The sequence below is a fragment of the Tetranychus urticae genome, chromosome 2 (assembly GCF_039701765.1).
Source record: "Tetranychus urticae isolate SD_2017Ah chromosome 2, NJAU_TeUrti_SD_1.0, whole genome shotgun sequence".
Classification (NCBI taxonomy): Eukaryota; Metazoa; Arthropoda; class Arachnida; order Trombidiformes; family Tetranychidae; genus Tetranychus; species Tetranychus urticae.
In genome coordinates, this window is record NC_142959.1 from 2,900,695 (window position 1) to 2,918,946 (window position 18,252).

At 34.1% G+C, this 18,252-nt stretch overlaps 4 protein-coding genes across 4 annotated transcripts; 3 read left to right on the forward strand and 1 right to left on the reverse strand.

Annotated features, from left to right (window-relative positions):
- The first annotated feature begins 579 nt into the window (after window positions 1–579).
- Window positions 580–5,709, forward strand: aux (cyclin-G-associated kinase). Its single transcript, XM_015930769.3, has 9 exons — window positions 580–801; window positions 1,084–1,251; window positions 1,348–1,549; window positions 2,062–2,326; window positions 2,791–3,017; window positions 3,329–3,601; window positions 3,698–4,919; window positions 5,003–5,209; window positions 5,298–5,709. Exons 2-9 carry the CDS (start codon window positions 1,089–1,091, stop codon window positions 5,397–5,399), a joined length of 2,661 nt encoding a protein of 886 aa, XP_015786255.1. The 5' UTR covers window positions 580–801; window positions 1,084–1,088; the 3' UTR covers window positions 5,400–5,709.
- A 128-nt stretch (window positions 5,710–5,837) lies between these two features.
- On the reverse strand, window positions 5,838–9,531 carry LOC107363533 (uncharacterized). The gene is made up of 5 exons (XM_015930770.2): window positions 9,285–9,531; window positions 7,012–9,024; window positions 6,408–6,787; window positions 6,215–6,342; window positions 5,838–6,004 (listed from the first exon to the last, which is right to left on the reverse strand). The coding sequence occupies exons 2-5, from the start codon at window positions 9,017–9,019 to the stop codon at window positions 5,932–5,934; spliced, it is 2,589 nt and encodes an 862-aa protein (XP_015786256.2). The 5' UTR covers window positions 9,020–9,024; window positions 9,285–9,531; the 3' UTR covers window positions 5,838–5,931.
- A 282-nt stretch (window positions 9,532–9,813) lies between these two features.
- LOC107363531 (RING finger protein 17) lies at window positions 9,814–15,607 on the forward strand. Its single transcript, XM_015930768.3, has 5 exons — window positions 9,814–10,604; window positions 10,716–12,595; window positions 12,685–13,715; window positions 13,782–14,433; window positions 14,491–15,607. The coding sequence occupies exons 1-5, from the start codon at window positions 10,226–10,228 to the stop codon at window positions 15,334–15,336; spliced, it is 4,788 nt and encodes a 1,595-aa protein (XP_015786254.1). The 5' UTR covers window positions 9,814–10,225; the 3' UTR covers window positions 15,337–15,607.
- Window positions 15,608–15,763: 156 nt separating this feature from the next.
- On the forward strand, window positions 15,764–18,041 carry LOC107363534 (uncharacterized). Its single transcript, XM_015930771.3, has 4 exons — window positions 15,764–17,166; window positions 17,230–17,301; window positions 17,354–17,443; window positions 17,537–18,041. The coding sequence occupies exons 1-4, from the start codon at window positions 16,144–16,146 to the stop codon at window positions 17,603–17,605; spliced, it is 1,254 nt and encodes a 417-aa protein (XP_015786257.1). The 5' UTR covers window positions 15,764–16,143; the 3' UTR covers window positions 17,606–18,041.
- Window positions 18,042–18,252: the final 211 nt, after the last annotated feature.

The following is an 18,252-nucleotide window of genomic DNA, read 5'->3' on the forward strand; positions in this document are numbered from 1 at the left end:
ATGCATCTTTATGTTCATTTGATCATTTAAAATTTTTATAAATCATGATCGACGGTTTTCAATGCATTCACGTTTTAGGTTCTTGTACCTTCGATACCATTGATAAAAAAACAATCTTCAAACGATTGTTTTTTTGTTCAGTTCTAACAGAATTTTCAGATTTTGATACAATTTTCAATGTCTAGTCATAAAATGTATTCAAGTCGGGAAACAAAACAGATCGCTCCGATTTTTGGTTAAACCTTCTTCAAATACTAAAGACAGCTAAAGATCTGAAACTTGTTTCGCTTCGACAGGAAGATAGTACAGCAAGAGTTTATAACCATAAATTTACAAAATGAAATCGAAGTTTAAGCTTAGAGCGACTTGAAATGGCATGAAAATTTTTTAATGTTAAAATCTTCATCTTCATCAAGACTTTATTTTTATTTCATTTCAAATTCATAAATCGTCAGCTCAAGTCAAAGTTTGTGCTGCAAATTACTGTTAGCTAAACGCCATCTTACGTTAGAATTGTTCACTTTCTGTTATTTTTCAGACACTCTCCCAACTGTTTTGCTTTGCCCTGTAAATTACTGTTGTAACATTAGATAATTAGATTAAGACAAGTCAAAATAAGGGTTTTCATTATAATTTAATCCTTTATTTTTCTTCACTTTAATTAACCATAATCATCTCTTAAATCATTCCTATTTTAATTTATTTGTGTAACTAGTCTATTTTTGTTTACATTATTCGCTGTGAAGTGATATTCCATAAGCAAAGAAAAGCGAAGACAGGAAGAAAATAATTTTACTTTTGGTAAGTTCAAATTTTAGTCTACAATCTTTTTCTACTTCTTTATTTGTTTCTTTTTCTTTCTTTCTTCGCTTCATTTATGATGTTTCTTTTTTACATCCTATTCTTGTTGCCCTCTTCCAACCGATCTCAATAACCCATTAACCGTTCAATTTGATTCAGGTCTAATTTTACTATTTGAGCTTATCATTTTCCATCATCAGTGAAATCTTTATCTCCCTATTACCTCTTTACTTCTTTTCCATCAACACCATTTTTCTAATATTTTTCTCTTGTGATGTGTAGGTACAATGAGTGACTATCTGCGGTCCGCATTCAGTAATTTTAGTTCAAATTGGGGCAACGCTGGAAACGATGATGGATCCCACAGAAATGATATTGGCAACGAATTTGTTGGTCAAACAATCAATCTCAAAGGACATAGATTAAAAGTTGAACGTGTTGTTGCTGAAGGTGAATTATGCTTTCCATAAATGACTGTTCTTTTATCGATTGTGCTAAGTGCTAACGAATCATCTTTACCTTTGACTATTATTTCCTTTTGATTAGGTGGATTTGGTTTTGTGTTCAGCGTCCGAGATCTTCAGAATCAAGAGCGTTATGCTCTGAAAAGATTGATAGCTTCCGGTAAAGAGGCCCAGAAAGAAATTGAAAATGAAATAGAAGTGTTAACCAGACTTCAACCTCATCCTCATATCATGAAATTCATCTCATGGGGTCTAATCAATCCCAATATTTATCTCATATTAAGGTAATCTAAACATTATTTATTCTAATACCTATCAACACCTTCATATTTTTCTATTTTGCGATTTGTTATATTGATTTCATTTTAGTGTCAGGTTAAATATAGGTGATTGTAGTGATATATGGATAAAATAATGTCGAGCTTGTTACGAATTATTACTCAATGACCTTGAACAATCATCTTTATCCTTTATAAGCTTAAGGTTTACTCGAATCTTATCAGCTATTTCGTGCTATTGTCATTTTTTTATTTTTTTATTATGATTGCTATACAGATTAACTCACTATAATTTTGTTTTAATGCGTTTTCATTAATGTTTACACGAGATTACGGAGATAATCTATTCGTATGAATATTCGTCTTCAATTTTTCAATACACAAATGTTATTTATTATGCGCAATCGCTTTTACAATAAGTCTTATTGTTTAGTTTTGATCTTACCAGCTGATACATTTTTTTATTTACTTTAATTTTAGAATCATTTACTAATCAATTTCATTCATTCCTATTTTAGCGAATACTGTGGACGCGGATGTCTCAAAGATATAACACTCCCATTAGATAATACTCCTCAACTGAATAAGATACTTTACCAGACAGCACTGGCTTTGGAGCAAATGCATCAGTTGAATATTACCCATCGAGATCTTAAAATTGAAAATATTCTGTTCGACAATTCTGGTTTTGTAAAATTGTGTGATTTTGGCTCAGCAACAACCAATTGCTACCAGCCAGATCATGATTGGACACCAATCCAACGATCTCTCCTTGAAGATGAGGTAATAAGCTCGACATTCATCAAAACTTTTAACTGCAAACCCATTTTATTCAATTATACCTTACCTTCTAACAAATAGAGTTTGTTCACAATAAAATTGCAATAGTTTCGTTCATTTAGATTTTGACCCACTAAAAATAGTTCCTTTTCAAGCTTATTTCAGGACTAATGCTTCAGTACACTTTATCATTTTACAATCAGTTTTAGTTTTTGATTGATAATTTTTAAGTTTTACTTAGTGTTCGCTATTTTTCTTGATCACAAGCGTGACAAAAAGAAGTAAATTAGTTAGATTATAATTTAACAAACCAGATTTATTGTTTCTGAGTTTCTTTTTTTGTCCTTTTCTTCTTTTTTTTCATTTTTTTGATATTTCAATTTACAGATGAGAAGCTTGAATGAATGATGAAAGATTGATTGATTGATTGAGTGAATTTCCATCTTGGTTCTTAATTTTTTTCTTAGATGACCAGGCATACAACACCCATGTATCGACCACCAGAAACTCTTGACACTTATCTTAATTATCCGATTAACACTGCGATGGATATATGGGCTTATGGCTGTTTAACTTATTGTATGAAATTTGGTCGCCATCCTTTTGAAGATTCTGCAAAACTCCGAATTATCAACTGTAAATACACGATTCCTCCAAACGTACCAGATTCTGAAATTCATCTTCAAATTATTAGGTAGGTTAGCTCACTTGAAATTTATCATTTTATTCAAACGGTAAAAAATACGACGTAACAGGCTTTTGTTATTTTCAGGTTTATTCAAAAAAAAACTCAGAGCTAATTTTCTTTGTTTTTCATTGTTTTCCCTCCCCTTCCCTTTCCTTATATTGTTTCCTCTCCCACTTACTCCATAAATTCATGAACTACTTTACTTTGATTAGTAACTGTTTGTCATTTTTGTTCGTCATCCTATCATTTGTTGTTACTAATTCTAATTCTAACTGATTGATTAATTATTTTGCTATCACTTCTTTTTCTCTCATTAGATCATGTTTGAAAGTTGATCCTCGAGAAAGAATCGCCATCGATGATATAATTAATCTGTTGGATAAAAATTTTGTTGACTTAGACTCGCCTTGCGTCCTCTCCAATCAATCTACTCCCATCAATCCAAATCAACCTTCACCATTACACCAACCATCGTTGCAACCACAACAACCTCCACCACCTCCTGGCTCAGCACAACCCACTTTTGGCTTATCAGGGTTCACTCGTTACCTGAAAGACACCTCATCCAAGGTCATGCAAACTGTTCAGCAGTAAGTTATCAATATAAATCATCTCTTTTTTTTAGTTAGGGTTAACGTATTTAATTTGATTTTGCATTCTATTTTTATTTACTTATTTTCTTATAGATCCATCGCAAATGGACAAATTAATAGAAGAGAAAATAACTCGGTTGGTGAACAACAGTTTAACAGAAGAGAAGCAAATGCTACTAGTTCTGATCAGTACCCCAAGAGAAACTCAAATCCTATGAATGATGGACAATTAAATAAAAGAGAACCTCATTCGATTGGTAATGGACAAAACAATAAAAGAGATTCAAATCCAGTAAATGATAGACTATTTAGTAAACCAAGACAGAAAGAGGATAATTCTAACGATAATGGAAATTATAATAAAAGAGAATCAAAGCTTGTTGATGATGGACAGCCAAGTGAAAAAGAAGCTAATCTTGTTAATGGTGTACAGTGTAATAGAAAAGAAACTAATACCGTTGGTGATCTATTAAATCTCAGTCTTGACGAAGGAGACCGAGTGCCAAGTAATGGCACCAATGCTACTGCTAATAACATTCATTCTACTGGCTATAACCAGCAGTCAAATGATCCCATTTTTAGTGGTGGATTTGATGGTGCAACAATATCTAACTCTAAACTTGATGGTGATCCTTCATCTTCTGGTGCATTTGATCTCTTGATTGATCCCTCATCATCATCGTCTGGTAGTAATGAAAATCAAGGGGCTGGTACAGCCAATTCCGCCTTCGATCTTCTCAATGATATATTTAATTCAACTGATAAAGTACCAACGTCACAAGTTAAATCAACTTCACCCACCCATCTTCCTAAACCTGATCTACTTTTCCCAAGTTCAACTGCTGCTACCACCTCCTCTTCCTCCTCTACTACCAATAACTCTGTTAACAATCCAAACTTGAATGTCTATCCAGGACTCCACAGGAACACTTCAACACCTAATTTAACTCAGCTTGACCCACTCAGTGAGCTTGGATCATTTGTCAGCAACCCTTCGGCAACATCTCAAAACCAAAAAATAAACCAACCAACTACACAAAGCATTCCTCGAGTTTCATCTTTCTCAACATTCCAACCTTTTCTCAGTTCAACGAATTCCGCTTCTTCCTCAGCAACTAACAATGGAGGCTCTGCGAATCTTCCAAAAGCAGATTACAATCGAGCATATTTTTCTGAATCGAGTCATGGCAATAATTCATCTGTTGGGCCCAGAGTAACTGGATTTGAATTTGAAGATCTGCTTTCAGATTTTCCCAAACAATCTAAAAATGAACCTCAAGTCAAATCTCTTGCTGCTATGAAAAAGCAAGAAATGGTAAGAATGAAATGAACAAATGTCATGAAAGGTTATTAATTTAAAAAGTTTCTTTTGGTTTTATATTGATCGTGATTTAATAGATACGAGAAGGTATCAGTCCGATTGAAATAAAAGTAAATGAATGGAAAGAGAACAAGAAAAAGAACATTCGAGCTCTTTTATCCTCCCTTCACACAATTGTTTGGGATGACTGTAACTGGCAACAAACTGGATTACAGCAATTAATGACTTACAACGATGTTAAAAAAATGTACAGGAAGGCTTGCTTAGCAGTTCATCCTGATAAAGTAAGTTTTATTCAGATTTAAATTTTACAAAATGTTGCAAACTTTATATTAGATCATTAAATTGATTGTATTTTTGATACTTTTTCAGCTTGTTGGAAGTGATTATGAAGAACTGGCTAAATTGATTTTCGTTGAGCTCAACAATGCATGGACCGAGTTTGAAAAGCAAGAACTTTTAAAACCATTGTAATAACAATTATTAAGTATATTTAAACAAATGATTATCACCAATCTCACCATCTGTTCAACACATCAAAATAACTCAACATCTCAACTAAACTGTTTTATTTTATTAGCTTGTTTGTTCGAGCTGCGTTCTCAAGCAAGTACAACTGACAACAGTAATAGTTACAAATAAGTTTTTTGTTTCTTGTGTGTATAGCTTGTGTCCATTAAAACAAAAGAGTAAAATATTAATTAAAACAAAAATTAAATATAATATAATTGAACAAAGTAAATAAAAAGCTTTGGGTTTTATCCCATTTTGGCCATCTTTTAAACTTTTCCAATCTTTAATTTTTATTTTTACAAAATTAATTTTATAAAACCTTAATAATTTCTTTACTCTATTTATAATAGAAACTGGGAATTAAATAGTGAATAGGAAGAAAAAATTATTCACATTAAGTAATTTGAAGTATTTTACTTTGAAAAAAATAGACAAAATGTACATTATCATTAGTATTATCAGTAGATAAACCACTAAGATGAACTACTCTTTACTAAGAATGAGTCGCTAAATTTTGACCTTTCCATCCTTCAACTGCATTAATTTGCCGACTGATATAAAGAATTCTGTCAATAAAAAAGATAACAAAATTGACATTAGTTAAAGAACAAGTTGATGGGTCGAAACAACAGAAGCAAATCAGCAAAATCGTCTTTTAAAATTAATTATGAGGTTTAATACAATTTTGTCTATTTTGACATTTGTTATTTTGAACCCAAACCAAAGAACTATTTTGAAGATCAAATGTGTTTGGATAATCGAAATGAAAATTTTACCTTTGTTCCTGTAAAGTTGCTTGAATTTCTGTTAATCTAACCAAAGATCGAGCCATTTTAAGCTCAGCTGAAACTCTTGTAGAGTTTAAACTTCCAATTTCATGCGCTTCCTCGGAAAGCTTTTTTATCTATTTTATCAAAAAACATAGAACCAGATTAGACCAAAAATTTGCATAAAATTTAGTTTACTGACCTCTTTCTCAATAATTTCGCCTGACCAGCCAGTAACATGACCAATAAGATTTTCATCAAAATAATTAACCAATGATGGTGTCAAACTAGGCACAGATGGTTTAAGAGACGTTGTACCAATACCTGTTGGTATACTAGAAACTGAAGATGGTCCTCTAGTAGGAGAATCTACGCTCACATCCGAACCGGGTGATTGGGCCCAATTACGGTTAGTGAGGAGATCGAGTTCATGTCTAATCCCATCAGCACTCTGATGATGGCTATACGATTGTGGTAAAGAAGATTGATGGGATTGCGAATGGTGATGCCTGGATTGACTAAGATGGGATTGCTGATACTGCCTTGAATGAGATTGAGATGCATTTCCAGATGATGATAATGCTGAAAAAATTCAAAAATAAATATAACAATTAAATTATGAGGTTAGTACAGTAGATAAATTTACAAAGATATGAATTCAATAAGTTTCCATAATAATGTGAAACTGCTAAGCAACTTGATGAAAAATTTGCTAGGGAAACTAATTTAACCGCCAATTTTGTGGAGAATAAGAATCGACTTTTACTTGGGAAAAATTGGTTAAAAAGTAAAGGATAATTACTCACAATGATGACGAGAATGTAGCGATGATGGAGATTCCCTTATATTACCTTGGTTATGCACAGGAGTATGATTCAAGGGTGAAGAGGAAAGTTTATTCACATTAGATAGATAATTAAGCCAGATTCCTTGAGAGTTTTGCATTTGTTGATTGGCAGACCTTTGTTTAACTTGTTTAGTTAACTGCAAAGCTTGTTGGATAGTTTTTAAAGCTTCTTGAGGTGAGAGGTCGGACAGATCGGGTAATCCATGGGAATTCGTTAATTGGTTAATTAATTTAGGAAGATTGGTTAAATTAACTTGGGAAGGAGATAAAAGATCTGCCGGTGGTACTGAAGTTGAGCAATTGGTATTCCCTGTGGAAGGTCCTCCTCCAGAAGGGACAGAGGTTGAAGTAGGGTTTCTATTTGTATTACATGAATTGACACTCCTATCGTTACAAGAACTAATCTCTTTGCATACAGTTGAACCTTTATGATCATTCATAAAACCAGGCGAAGTCATGTTATTGCTACCACAGGAGTTGTGATGATTACTTGAGCCACCATGTGTTTGTACATCAACAACAGCTCCATCACTGAGACGTCTTTCCGATTCAGAGTTGTGATTATCTTGTCTTGATGATCTCAACTGATGCCTAGGATCTCTTGGATCTGGTCTAGTCTCTTTGGATTCATTGAGTCGACTTTCATTAGATTTAACCAAATCCATGCGAGGCTCATTAATTTTGTCAACTCGTTTATCTAAATATCTTGGTTCATTTCTCACCAAATCCATCCGCTTTTCAAATCTAGGATCATTTTCACGATCTCTATCTCTTTCACGCTCCCGGTCTCTCTCTCGTTCTCTCAGAATTTCTCGATCACGATCTCTATCTCGATCTCGTTCCCTGTCTCTTTTACGCTCTCGTTCTCTCTCCCTTTCTCGTTCCCATTCTCTATCCCTATCCCTGTCTCTGTCGCGCTCTCTATCTCTATCTATTCTTACTCCATCTGTTCTTCTGTCAAACCAAGGATCATTTTCTCTTTCTCTATCATATTCTCGGTCTCGTTCCCGGTCTCGTTCTCTATCACGATCACGATCACGTTCCCGGTCACGATCGCGATCGCGTTCCCGGTCACGGTCTCGATCTCGTTCTCGGTCTCTCTCTCGATCTCTCCTTTCAATCTCTCTTTCTCTTTCTCTCTTGCGTTCCCTTTCTCGGTCTCGATCGCGAACTCGATCATGTTCACGATCTCTTTCTCTTTCCCTTTCTCTCTCTCGTTCTCTGTCTCTTTCTCTATCTCGGACACCAACAGGCAATTTTTCATCACTGTATCTATGATGATAACCAGCTTTGTGATGATCTTTACCGTCCAAAGTAGAAGTATTGGTATCATATCTATTGACAAATGGTTCTTCGTCAGCACTGATATCACTGGCTTCATCTAACGGAGTTGAATCAACATCATGTAGACGTCTTCTAGAGTCTTCACTATCACAGGTTTTCAAACTACCCGGCGTGGAGGATGTCTTTTCCTTCCTTGATACCGAAGAAGCAGCTGAAGTAAAATATTTATCCTTATTGGATACAACACCAACATCAGGTTGATTGTCATCATCATCTTCTAATGTCGGGTGAATAAAATCCTTTGGCTTTTCCCACTGTGATACACCGGTCACTGAATTATAATAATACTTTTTGCCAGAAGAGCTGATATATTCAGCCCAATCTCCGGAGGCATGACGTTTCATTGAGCTTCTGCTTCTGTCTCTTTCGCTGACCCTTTTGACACTACTACCACTATGATGGTTGACTTTGTCATTAGAGTATGCTGAAGGTAGACTTGAATAATTTTCAGATCGACAACCAGTCACTTCTCTTCGGCTGCTTGCTCCGCTGGAATTGTTATTAACGTATGTTTTATCCCTCACTCTATCTCTTGGTTTTTCTCTGTCTCTTTCTCTTTCCCTTTCTCTCTCCTTTTCTCTGATCCTGTGAGTACTTGGTACAGATCTCATGTAATCACTCATGGTACCTACATATTAAATGGAGTAAAAAATGCATATGGAAATTAGAAAGATTTGATCATCAATATGAAATTGGATCAGTAAATTTTGAGAAACACTAAAAGACAATGTAGAAAGATTAGAGTGATGAATATTGAATAGGATAAACTCAAAAATACATGAGCAGAGTAAAATTAAATAAATTTTCAATTGTCTAAAACTATTAAAAGAATAGAAACAAACAAAATAATCAAACAGGCAGAATTAAAATTGTGATAAACTAACTCACCACAGTATAAAGAAAATTATTTTTTCAGTCTTTCACTTTTTTCTTATGATAATTATTTCACAACAAGCATACCAGAATAGACTAGTTGAGTTGCACAAAAAACAACAAAAGATAGGAATGATTGAACAATTGATGAAAAATATGAATCAAAAAATTAAATTGGTGAAGGATTAAATTGAAATAAAACCTTCATTAAGTCTTGTTTCAATCTAATTAAAACAAAAATTGTCACTACCAGTTTGCAAACAACTGTATACAAGATTATTTCACAGATGAGAAGCTGAAGTAAATAGAAAGTAAAATCGACTAAAGATGGCGCTGGTAGAGATAAATTTTGATTTTTTATTTGCTATACATTTTGAATGCAAATGATCTAAGATTTAATCATAATAGTGTTGATAATAGCAATTTGATTAAGATTAACTTTTTACTGATTGGATCTTGGTTTATCATCAGCTCTAAACCGGTAACTCTAATTGAGCGAAAATGGGGAAAGAATACAAAAAGAAAGTTTGCTTATCCTTTCGTTGCATCAATTAAATCACTTTACTTAACCACACTGTTTATTTGGTTATTCATCTTCTGTTTTAAATCTTATTCTATATCTTGAACATTTTGCATCATCATCTTGTAATTGTATTACCCTTTTAATTATTTCTGTCAAATTGCCCTCAATTTTATCATTTTTAACAGTTTATTGTCTTCAATCAATTTGCTTCTTTTGACTGTTGACTTGAAGAATAAACTCAGCGGTCATTACTTATTCTCTTTTACTCATCTTTACATTTCTCTTAAGTGACAATTCTATTTAAGCAGACAGAAAGTTTCATTTGCTTATAATATTCTTTGCAAAATCTTCTAATTATTTTCTATTTCTTTCTGAGTTTGTTAACTTATGCCTTGTTTATTTATCGTAAATTGAGTTTGTAAATTAAAGCAAAATGTTCCTTTGTGCAAGGAAAAGATGTCGTAATCGGTGTTTACCGGGTGATGATGCATTCGATATCAAAGACTATCCTGATCACTTCAATATTCATTACATTCTATACTGTGGTCATACCTTGTGTGAACATTGTCTTTACATGACTGTTCAAAATGGCGAAAGGTCATATCAATGTGATCAATGCGGTGAATATACTAATTTGTCTGCTCGTGCCTTTGCCTCCATAAAGTCATCACATCTGAGTAGCTCTAAGCGCTTGAATCGTCTTAATGGGGATTGTGCTCAAGAGATTCCGCTTGACGCTTATTCGCTTGGATTAGCTTTCAATCAAGGTCGAATTACAGCTTCTCCTGTGGAGCCAACTGTTAATTTGGAAGGTGAGTAGTTCTTTTCTATTCAGTTCAATTTAACCTCTTAATGAGTTCGCTTTCTTTTCAAGTTCTTTTTTCCATACTAATTTTGTGTACTGTTGTGATTTTTCATTTTAGATTTGAATAGACCAGCAATGGAAGAAAATTTCAAATATTCAAAGGATCCGAGAGATGAGGAGAATGCTGTGTTAAAGTCAACGATCCCAAAAGCTAGGCGGAATATGATTATTCCTTTGATACATACAATGCACCACTCATTGTTCACTCACGCTGAATGTGGACACAGTTTAAAAGTTCTGGGCAACATGGAAAGAAAGTTATCGAAAGAATTTTATCTTGCCAAAATGCGTCTTCGTGAAAAATTTCATATTCTTCATTCTCTACTTCAGTTGGAGGAACTCAGAGGTATTACTTTGTTTGAAAGTAATTACAAAAAACGTAAGGAGGAATATGCTGATGTTGAGAAGAGTTTATGTGCTCTTCGACGCGAAATCAATGAAACATTCAAGCTTGAACATAATACCCTAGAAACTTTAACTAAAAAAAGAAATCTGTTGAAAGAGGCAATAGCTAAACCTAGTCGGATAAGCTGGAGACAGTATGAAGTCAACGATGATTTTAATTTTGAAATCGATGAGTATTTGGCAAATTCTATTAAAAATTGCCTCACCCTTGATACCACCGAACGTGATTCTTCGCTTACTCTTGTGCATGTTGATCCTGAGTCCAGTGGCAAATGTGATCCAGTACCTCTTTTCAGAACCACATCTATGTGCTCATCACTTGGAACGACGGATGAGGATACATCACCAGAGAAATCCAGCAACAATGAAGCTGCTTGTTCACGTGCAAATATTGCAAATAGCATTGTTGGTTTTGAAGAAGAGATTGTCAAATTATCAAAAGTTCTCAGCCCAGAGCTTTTTTATTGCACTCTTTGGAATAATCCAGAAAAAATTGCTGAAATGAATCGACATATAGAAGCTTGGTGCACAAATGTGTTTACGCATCCTCCGCCACCAGGAACACTTAAAGTTGGCGGCTACATTTTCATCTTCTCAGAAGATCGTCAGATTTGGTGCCGAGCTAAGCTGCTGTCGTTAAACAACAACTCTGAGCCTGCCAACTCTCGAAAAAATAAACTTGCTTCCAAAAATTTAGTCACCTCTGCTTATAACCTCTATACCTCCCGAAGTGTTAACGCTGAACTTTTAGATCTGGGAGGAGTTGAAAGAGTACCCTACACAAAGATTCGACTACCCTTTGATGAGGTATTTGATTTGGAAAAATATCCTCCTCTTGCTATCAAGTGCTGTATATTTGGGGTGAAACCTAGAGGTGATGAATGGACTGAATTAGCTATTACTGCTGTTCGTGAATTTTGTGGTGACCGAAAGTTGTTAATGATGATCAAGGCTATTGTCGGAGATCTTAAAAAAGTAGACATCTATCAACACGAACATGATAGACTTGCTTATAATAATGCTTCATTACGAGAAGTCCTTGTATTCTCGCGCCATGCTAGAGTACAGCTTAATGAAGCTGATATTATCAGGTATAACGTACCAACTGAGTTGGATTTCAGAAAACCTGAATTGATCTCAATTGCTAAAACTGAAAGTGTTCTTGTCACGGAAATTCAAAGTCCAGATCTTTTCTATGTCACTCTTTACTCTAATCAACAAGCGTTTCATGATCTACACGAGAAACTTAAAATTTACTTCGATCTACCAGAAGAGCCTTATATTCTTTACTGTCCTGAAAAAAATCAACCTTGTGTGGCATTAAACGATAGAACATTTTACCGAGCTTTGATCAAAAAAGTACTAGAGTGCGATAAAGTTGAAGTGGAGTTTGTTGATTTTGGTCACACTGCAGTTGTTGAAACTAAAAACCTTAGGATTATTCGAGAAGAGTTTTTGAAGAAGCCTATTTTTGCGATTGCTTGCAAATTGGGAGACGTTGCTCCGATTGGAGGGTTCAAGTGGAGTCCTGAAGTAAGTATCTGCTATTTTCTTAATCTATTATCAGCTATTATTAACCACTGTAATTTAGCTTATTAATTTCAACTTTTTTTTTAACTTAGTCCGTGGAAAATTTCAAAGATCTTATTTTTGGTGAACCGTCCGGAAACAGTCATATTTTCAATTTATCTGTCCTCAGTTACGAATCTAACGGAAAACATGTTATCAATTTGAGGCGATACACTGGAACTGAATATATTTCTATTAATTGTGCTTTAGTTTCTCTCAAGTGTGCTGTGAGTACTGGTCCCCTCACTGAAAATTCATCTGAAGAAATGGCGATCCCACAACTCCAAGTAACCAAATTACACGATAGAATATTCAAATATTTGAAAGATTTTGATGTTTGTGGATATAAAATTTTGCGAGAACTTGTTGCTCGCAATAGAGAGGCAAAATCCTCTAAGATTGACTCTTTTATAAAGATGCGAATATCTCATTGGATTAGTCCTGACAAATTTTACGTCCAACTTACTTCTCCAGAAGTAAGAAGTTATTTTGTATGTTATGAAAATAAGTTAGCTGATGATTACACGAGCCGCATCGACGAACAAGTCTCTCTCATACAAGATGAATTGGAAGTCAATGAGCCTGTTATTTTTGCTATTCGAGAAAAATGTTCCTGTACATGGAGGCGAGGTATCATTTTGAAAAGAAATCCTACCGACGATGATGAAAATGAACAGCACATGATAAAACAAGATAACCCCGAAACTATCTATACGGTTCACTCAAGAGACTTTGGTTTTGAATTGGAGGTACCTAGGAAATATATCTGGAAGTTACCCTTTGACTCACCATTTCTCAAAGATGGAGATTTTTGTCTTAAATGCCATTTACATGATCTAGTTGCAGCTGGTGGAGGCTCTTGGACTAAAAGTGCCATTGAAATATTTGGTGAATACATCGAAAAATATCAGGATCAATATTTGCATATACCAGAAAAATATCTTCCATCAGATCCTCCAGAATCTGTCGGGGTTGATGTTTATGGTAAAGAAATTTACATTGAAAATGCCCTGGCTCCAGTGAAAGTTAAACATCATTCATTTAGAAATCTCCTGGTAAATCGAGGAATTGCTGTCCCTACTAGGTAATTATCATAATCTTTTTACCTCAATCTTTGGAATTAATTATGAAATTTATTTATTCTCTTTAGAATGATGTCACTTAGTGATATTGAAGATAATCCTGACTCTGATGGTGGAAATGAAGAGCCACCTAATAGAAGTTTGATGCCAAGTCCAAAGAAAGATTCAGTTCTTAGCTATATTCGAAGTGAGCGTGCAAACGTTCGTAGACAGATGGGTCACGTCACCATTCAATTTTACAAAGACCCAGAAAGACCAACCACTGAAAGCTTTGTTGGCATACCTACAGATGTCCATAAAGGTATGAAAATATGGTTTCGTATTCAACGAATAGACGGCTTTCAACCTGTGAATATTATCAATCGAAGCATTGCCAGAGCTTTGAGGGATCAAGAAGAGTTACTACCCTTTTCTGGTGAACCACTGAATGGTCGGGCATGCACTGCGTTCTTTGAATACGATAAAACATGGAATAGAGCGGAAATCCTCTATGCTAAGGATAATGACAATTTTTTCGTTCGTTTTGTCGATTATGGAAACGAAACTTCCGTTTCAAGAGAACAAATGAGTAATCAAGTATTCCATCCTGAAATACCGAAGCTAGCTTTGTATGCAATTCTCGCTAATTGCAAACCAGCCATTAACGAGAAGGAAGATGATAGGCTTGTGAAAGCCATTGGTGCAAAAATTGTTGATTTGTCTTGTGTCTTCAATTGGGAGGTAAGTCTTTCAATATTGATTCTGTGTGAATTTAACCAGTAATTTATCTCTTTATAGAACTATCAATCGTTGAGAGATCTTAAAGTTTCCATATTAACAGAGAATGGAGAGGATTTGAAAACACTATTGCTAAATGAAAACCTAGTCATCGATGAGGCTTCAGCGTGTGAATTTGTCCCTCCAGTAATGAGAAATCTAATTGAAAGAATTTCTGTGTGTGGATTTAAATTGCCGAAAATGGATTTCAAAAAGAAAGTTTATTATCCTGTTAGAATAACTGGCAATTTCCGTCAAAACTGCACTCTATTCCAAGTCAAACCCATCGCTAATCCATGTGACGAAACAGATTCAGCAATTAATGCCAAGGTTAAAGATTACCTTGCTTCTCTGGAGGTTTTACGATCGGAGATTGAAACTTTCGATAGTCTTAAAGAATACAAAATTAATGATATTGTTGCCGCCAAATACTCGGATTATCAATGGTATCGAGGAATAGTTGTGGAAACTGTTTCAACAATCTTTGGTAAAGAATATCGAGTGCTATTTGTTGATATTGGTTTTTCAGCTGTAGTGGAAAGGGAAAAAATGAAGAGACTTCCTTATAAATTTATTCAAACTCCTGAGATATTCGCATTACCTGCTATAGTCGTTGACATTAAACCCAAAAATGGAGTATTTAATGCACTTTTATGCGACAAAATGGACAGACAAGTTAGTAAACACGAGAAAGCAACGCTCATACGTGTTGTTAATGATTCAATTCCGTACGAGATTGAAGTTTTCACTGCTGATCCTGAAAATAAAAGAAACCCAAAGGATAGTTTGTGGGAACCACTCTTCGAAACACAGGATTTTATCAAAATAGAACCTGCAAGCCCTGAAATTATCGAAGATATTAAGTGAAAAATATTTCCTATTTAATCACTTAGACAATTAATTTTTCCATTATTCATCAAATTCGTTTCTGAACCAACATTCATAATCTCAAAAAAAACTTAAAATTTATTAATTTCAATATTTTTATCTACGTTAACAGATTCAAAAAGTTAATCATGCATAAATAAAATTTCCAAATCTATTACACAGTGTGCTTCAAATTCACTATTACATTGTATTTTCATTTTATTACAATATTCAACCAAAGAAACAATAAAATTAAAAAATTCCCAAAATATTCCAAAAGTATTCAAATAATTGACTAAGACCCTTTTCGTCGAGAATACGATGGACTGAATCAACAATTAACTTTAATATGCATATTATAGTATATTCAGGCCATTTTAATCCGTCATGATTCCTGTTAAGATCGAGTCAAACTCTTGCTCTATAGTTGCTGGTATTATGAGCAATACACATTAACTTTGCTGATTAATTTTTTCATGTTTTGGCAAAAAAGGCCCACAAAGAGAATCGATATTTTTTCACTATTTTTCATCGAAACGCCACTGACAACATGAAAAGCTGAACTACTGATGATTTGCTGATGTATTCAGCCACGCAATGGAAGTCAATTTACATGTTTAGCCTGGCCGATAAAAAAATTAATGATCTTCTATAGAAACACCAAACTATCCAACATTAATCAATTAACTACTAATTAGGAAATGAAAGTCAAACATAATCATTGAGACCCAAAACCAATTCACAAATCAACAAACATTCAAACATTGAGCTGAATAATCAAAAGGTTGATTTAAATTTCTGTGTAAAATGGCTGGAAAAACCGATGAAAATTATTTCCATAGATGGTTGGCTCTTAAATCAACCAAAGAAAAAAGTGTCGATCTGCTGAATGCCTTTGAAATGTCTGGTTATCGCTGGTTCTCAACTATTCGTGGCTACAAACAGGTAAAACCAATAACAAGGAAACACTACATTATTGGATTGACAATTGACTTTTTAGGACTGATAACGGTTTTAAGAGGTTTCCTCATAATCTTGATTCCAAACTCAACAATTCGTATTCTGTTGGGTGATTTATTTGTTGGTTCACCCGCTGAAGAGATTCAAGTTTCGCTAATTACGATGCTGTTTACACTGTCAAGTGGTTTAAAGTACAACGGATTTTTAGTCGAACGAAAAGGACCTATCAGAGTATATCAAATTCTGTACCATGAAATTCGAGTCTCCAAATTTGATAGGAAACAATTCATGTTGACTCGAGAAGATGATTCCAGTCTTAGAAAGGGTTGGTACTTGTTTGGACGTTTTTATTTCATTGCAACTCCATTAACCTGTTTAGGTATCGCAGGTTGGCTGATATTTGCCTTCACAGTTAACCCAATCAATTACAGTAATCCAGTCAATTTGATTGCCACAAGCTTCTGGACCATTTTAACAAGTATCATTTTCACATTGGGTGCTTATTCAACAATCTGGCTTTATTGTCACAACACAATGTTTATTCCATTTGTAACCTTATCATTGAATTCAGTTCAAAAGTTGGGCAAGTCAATCATGGGGCATAAAAAAACTGCTCAAGGAGACATCTTGAAATACTTTGCTCAACAAAATCGCATCTACAATTTTATACATTTGTGTACAACCGACTTGGGTACAATAATTTCATATGGGGTTCTCATAGTCTCGGCTACAGCTGATTTCGCCATGTTTACCAGTATTTTCATCGGAACTGGGAGTGATCTTTTTGATTACATTATCCTTTCCGTCGGAATCATGTCTTTCGGTGCCATTGTGGGAATCAATGTATTTTCAGCCTTTACTACACACAGAGTAAGTAAACAAGTAACAGTCAGGTTTGGTTCATCTAAAAAATTGGTTTATTTTCTTGGTTAGATAGCGCTGTGTAACTCGGTTAATTATCAGTTAGCAAGACGATGTAAACTCGATTTACAATCAAGTATCAAAGTAAGTATTAAATATGAATTAACTCTCAACTTACATGTTTCTTCATCCTAAGCTTTTAGCTACTTGTGAACGTATTAACACAGCTCCAATCGGCTTCACTCTTAGTGGAATTGCTATCATGGATTCTGAACATTTGCTTCTGGTATGACATTGCTTTCAACGTTTTAAATACAATTTACAACACATTTTATACAATATCTTTTAGTAAAATTACTTTTTTTCATTGTTACTACAGTATCTCCTGGAAAATGCTGGATTAATGTTAATGTTTATAACAAACTTTAACAAAGCAACTGTAAACTGAATCTTAAGCATAAATTGGCTCAACATTTGAATTGACAATAGGTTATAAGATTGATAGCTATTGATTACCAATAGACATTATTAAATGGTCAAATCCTATGGAAAGCACATATCTATTGTATTTTTGCACCGATGATAAAATTATGCTCATTAGGTGACAATTTCAGTTTCACCAGTGAATCAATCATTTTAAATTTGCTTTTGAAATTGGTTAAAAATGGCTTCTGTTGGTTGCTTCTTGACAATTATTCATCAAATTCACTTCTGAATCAACATGCATATTTTCAAAGGCACACAAAATTTATCAATTTCACTATTTCAATCTGCACTATTCCATGATCCATTAATAAAATTTTCAAATCTATCACAAAATGTGCTTTTTATTTCATGTCTAACAAACGAAACATTCAAATGAATAAAGTCATCGACAAAATATTTTCAAAAGTATCCAACTAAGTTAATTGTGTTTCCATGAGTTTGCCAAAAAAAACACTTTAGCAACAAGTTTGATTCATGATTCAATTCGTTTCATCATTATACCTTTTAATATTTAACCGTCAATACTAAAAGAGTTTGATTGCAGTGGGAAAATGGTCTCTATTTATAGAGATTACGTGAATCAGCTGTAAATTTGTTTCATCTCTTTTT

Bases quoted from the DNA above. Each gene is read 5' to 3' on its own strand.
- aux (XM_015930769.3), top strand. From the start codon at position 1,089: ATGAGTGACTATCTGCGGTCCGCATTCAGTAATTTTAGTTCAAATTGG. The intron at 3,018-3,328 runs GTAGGTTAGCTC...TTCTCTCATTAG, and splicing joins ATTCATCTTCAAATTATTAG to ATCATGTTTGAAAGTTGATC. The intron at 3,602-3,697 runs GTAAGTTATCAA...ATTTTCTTATAG, and splicing joins GTCATGCAAACTGTTCAGCA to ATCCATCGCAAATGGACAAA.
- LOC107363533 (XM_015930770.2), bottom strand. From the start codon at position 9,019: ATGAGTGATTACATGAGATCTGTACCAAGTACTCACAGGATCAGAGAA. The intron at 6,788-7,011 runs GTGAGTAATTAT...GAATTTTTTCAG, and splicing joins GCTACATTCTCGTCATCATT to CATTATCATCATCTGGAAAT. The intron at 6,005-6,214 runs GTAAAATTTTCA...TTTTATTGACAG, and splicing joins GCAACTTTACAGGAACAAAG to AATTCTTTATATCAGTCGGC.
- LOC107363531 (XM_015930768.3), top strand. From the start codon at position 10,226: ATGTTCCTTTGTGCAAGGAAAAGATGTCGTAATCGGTGTTTACCGGGT. The intron at 10,605-10,715 runs GTGAGTAGTTCT...TTTTCATTTTAG, and splicing joins GCCAACTGTTAATTTGGAAG to ATTTGAATAGACCAGCAATG. The intron at 13,716-13,781 runs GTAATTATCATA...TATTCTCTTTAG, and splicing joins GGAATTGCTGTCCCTACTAG to AATGATGTCACTTAGTGATA.
- LOC107363534 (XM_015930771.3), top strand. From the start codon at position 16,144: ATGGCTGGAAAAACCGATGAAAATTATTTCCATAGATGGTTGGCTCTT. The intron at 17,302-17,353 runs GTAAGTATTAAA...CTTCATCCTAAG, and splicing joins ATTTACAATCAAGTATCAAA to CTTTTAGCTACTTGTGAACG. The intron at 17,444-17,536 runs GTATGACATTGC...TTGTTACTACAG, and splicing joins ATTCTGAACATTTGCTTCTG to TATCTCCTGGAAAATGCTGG.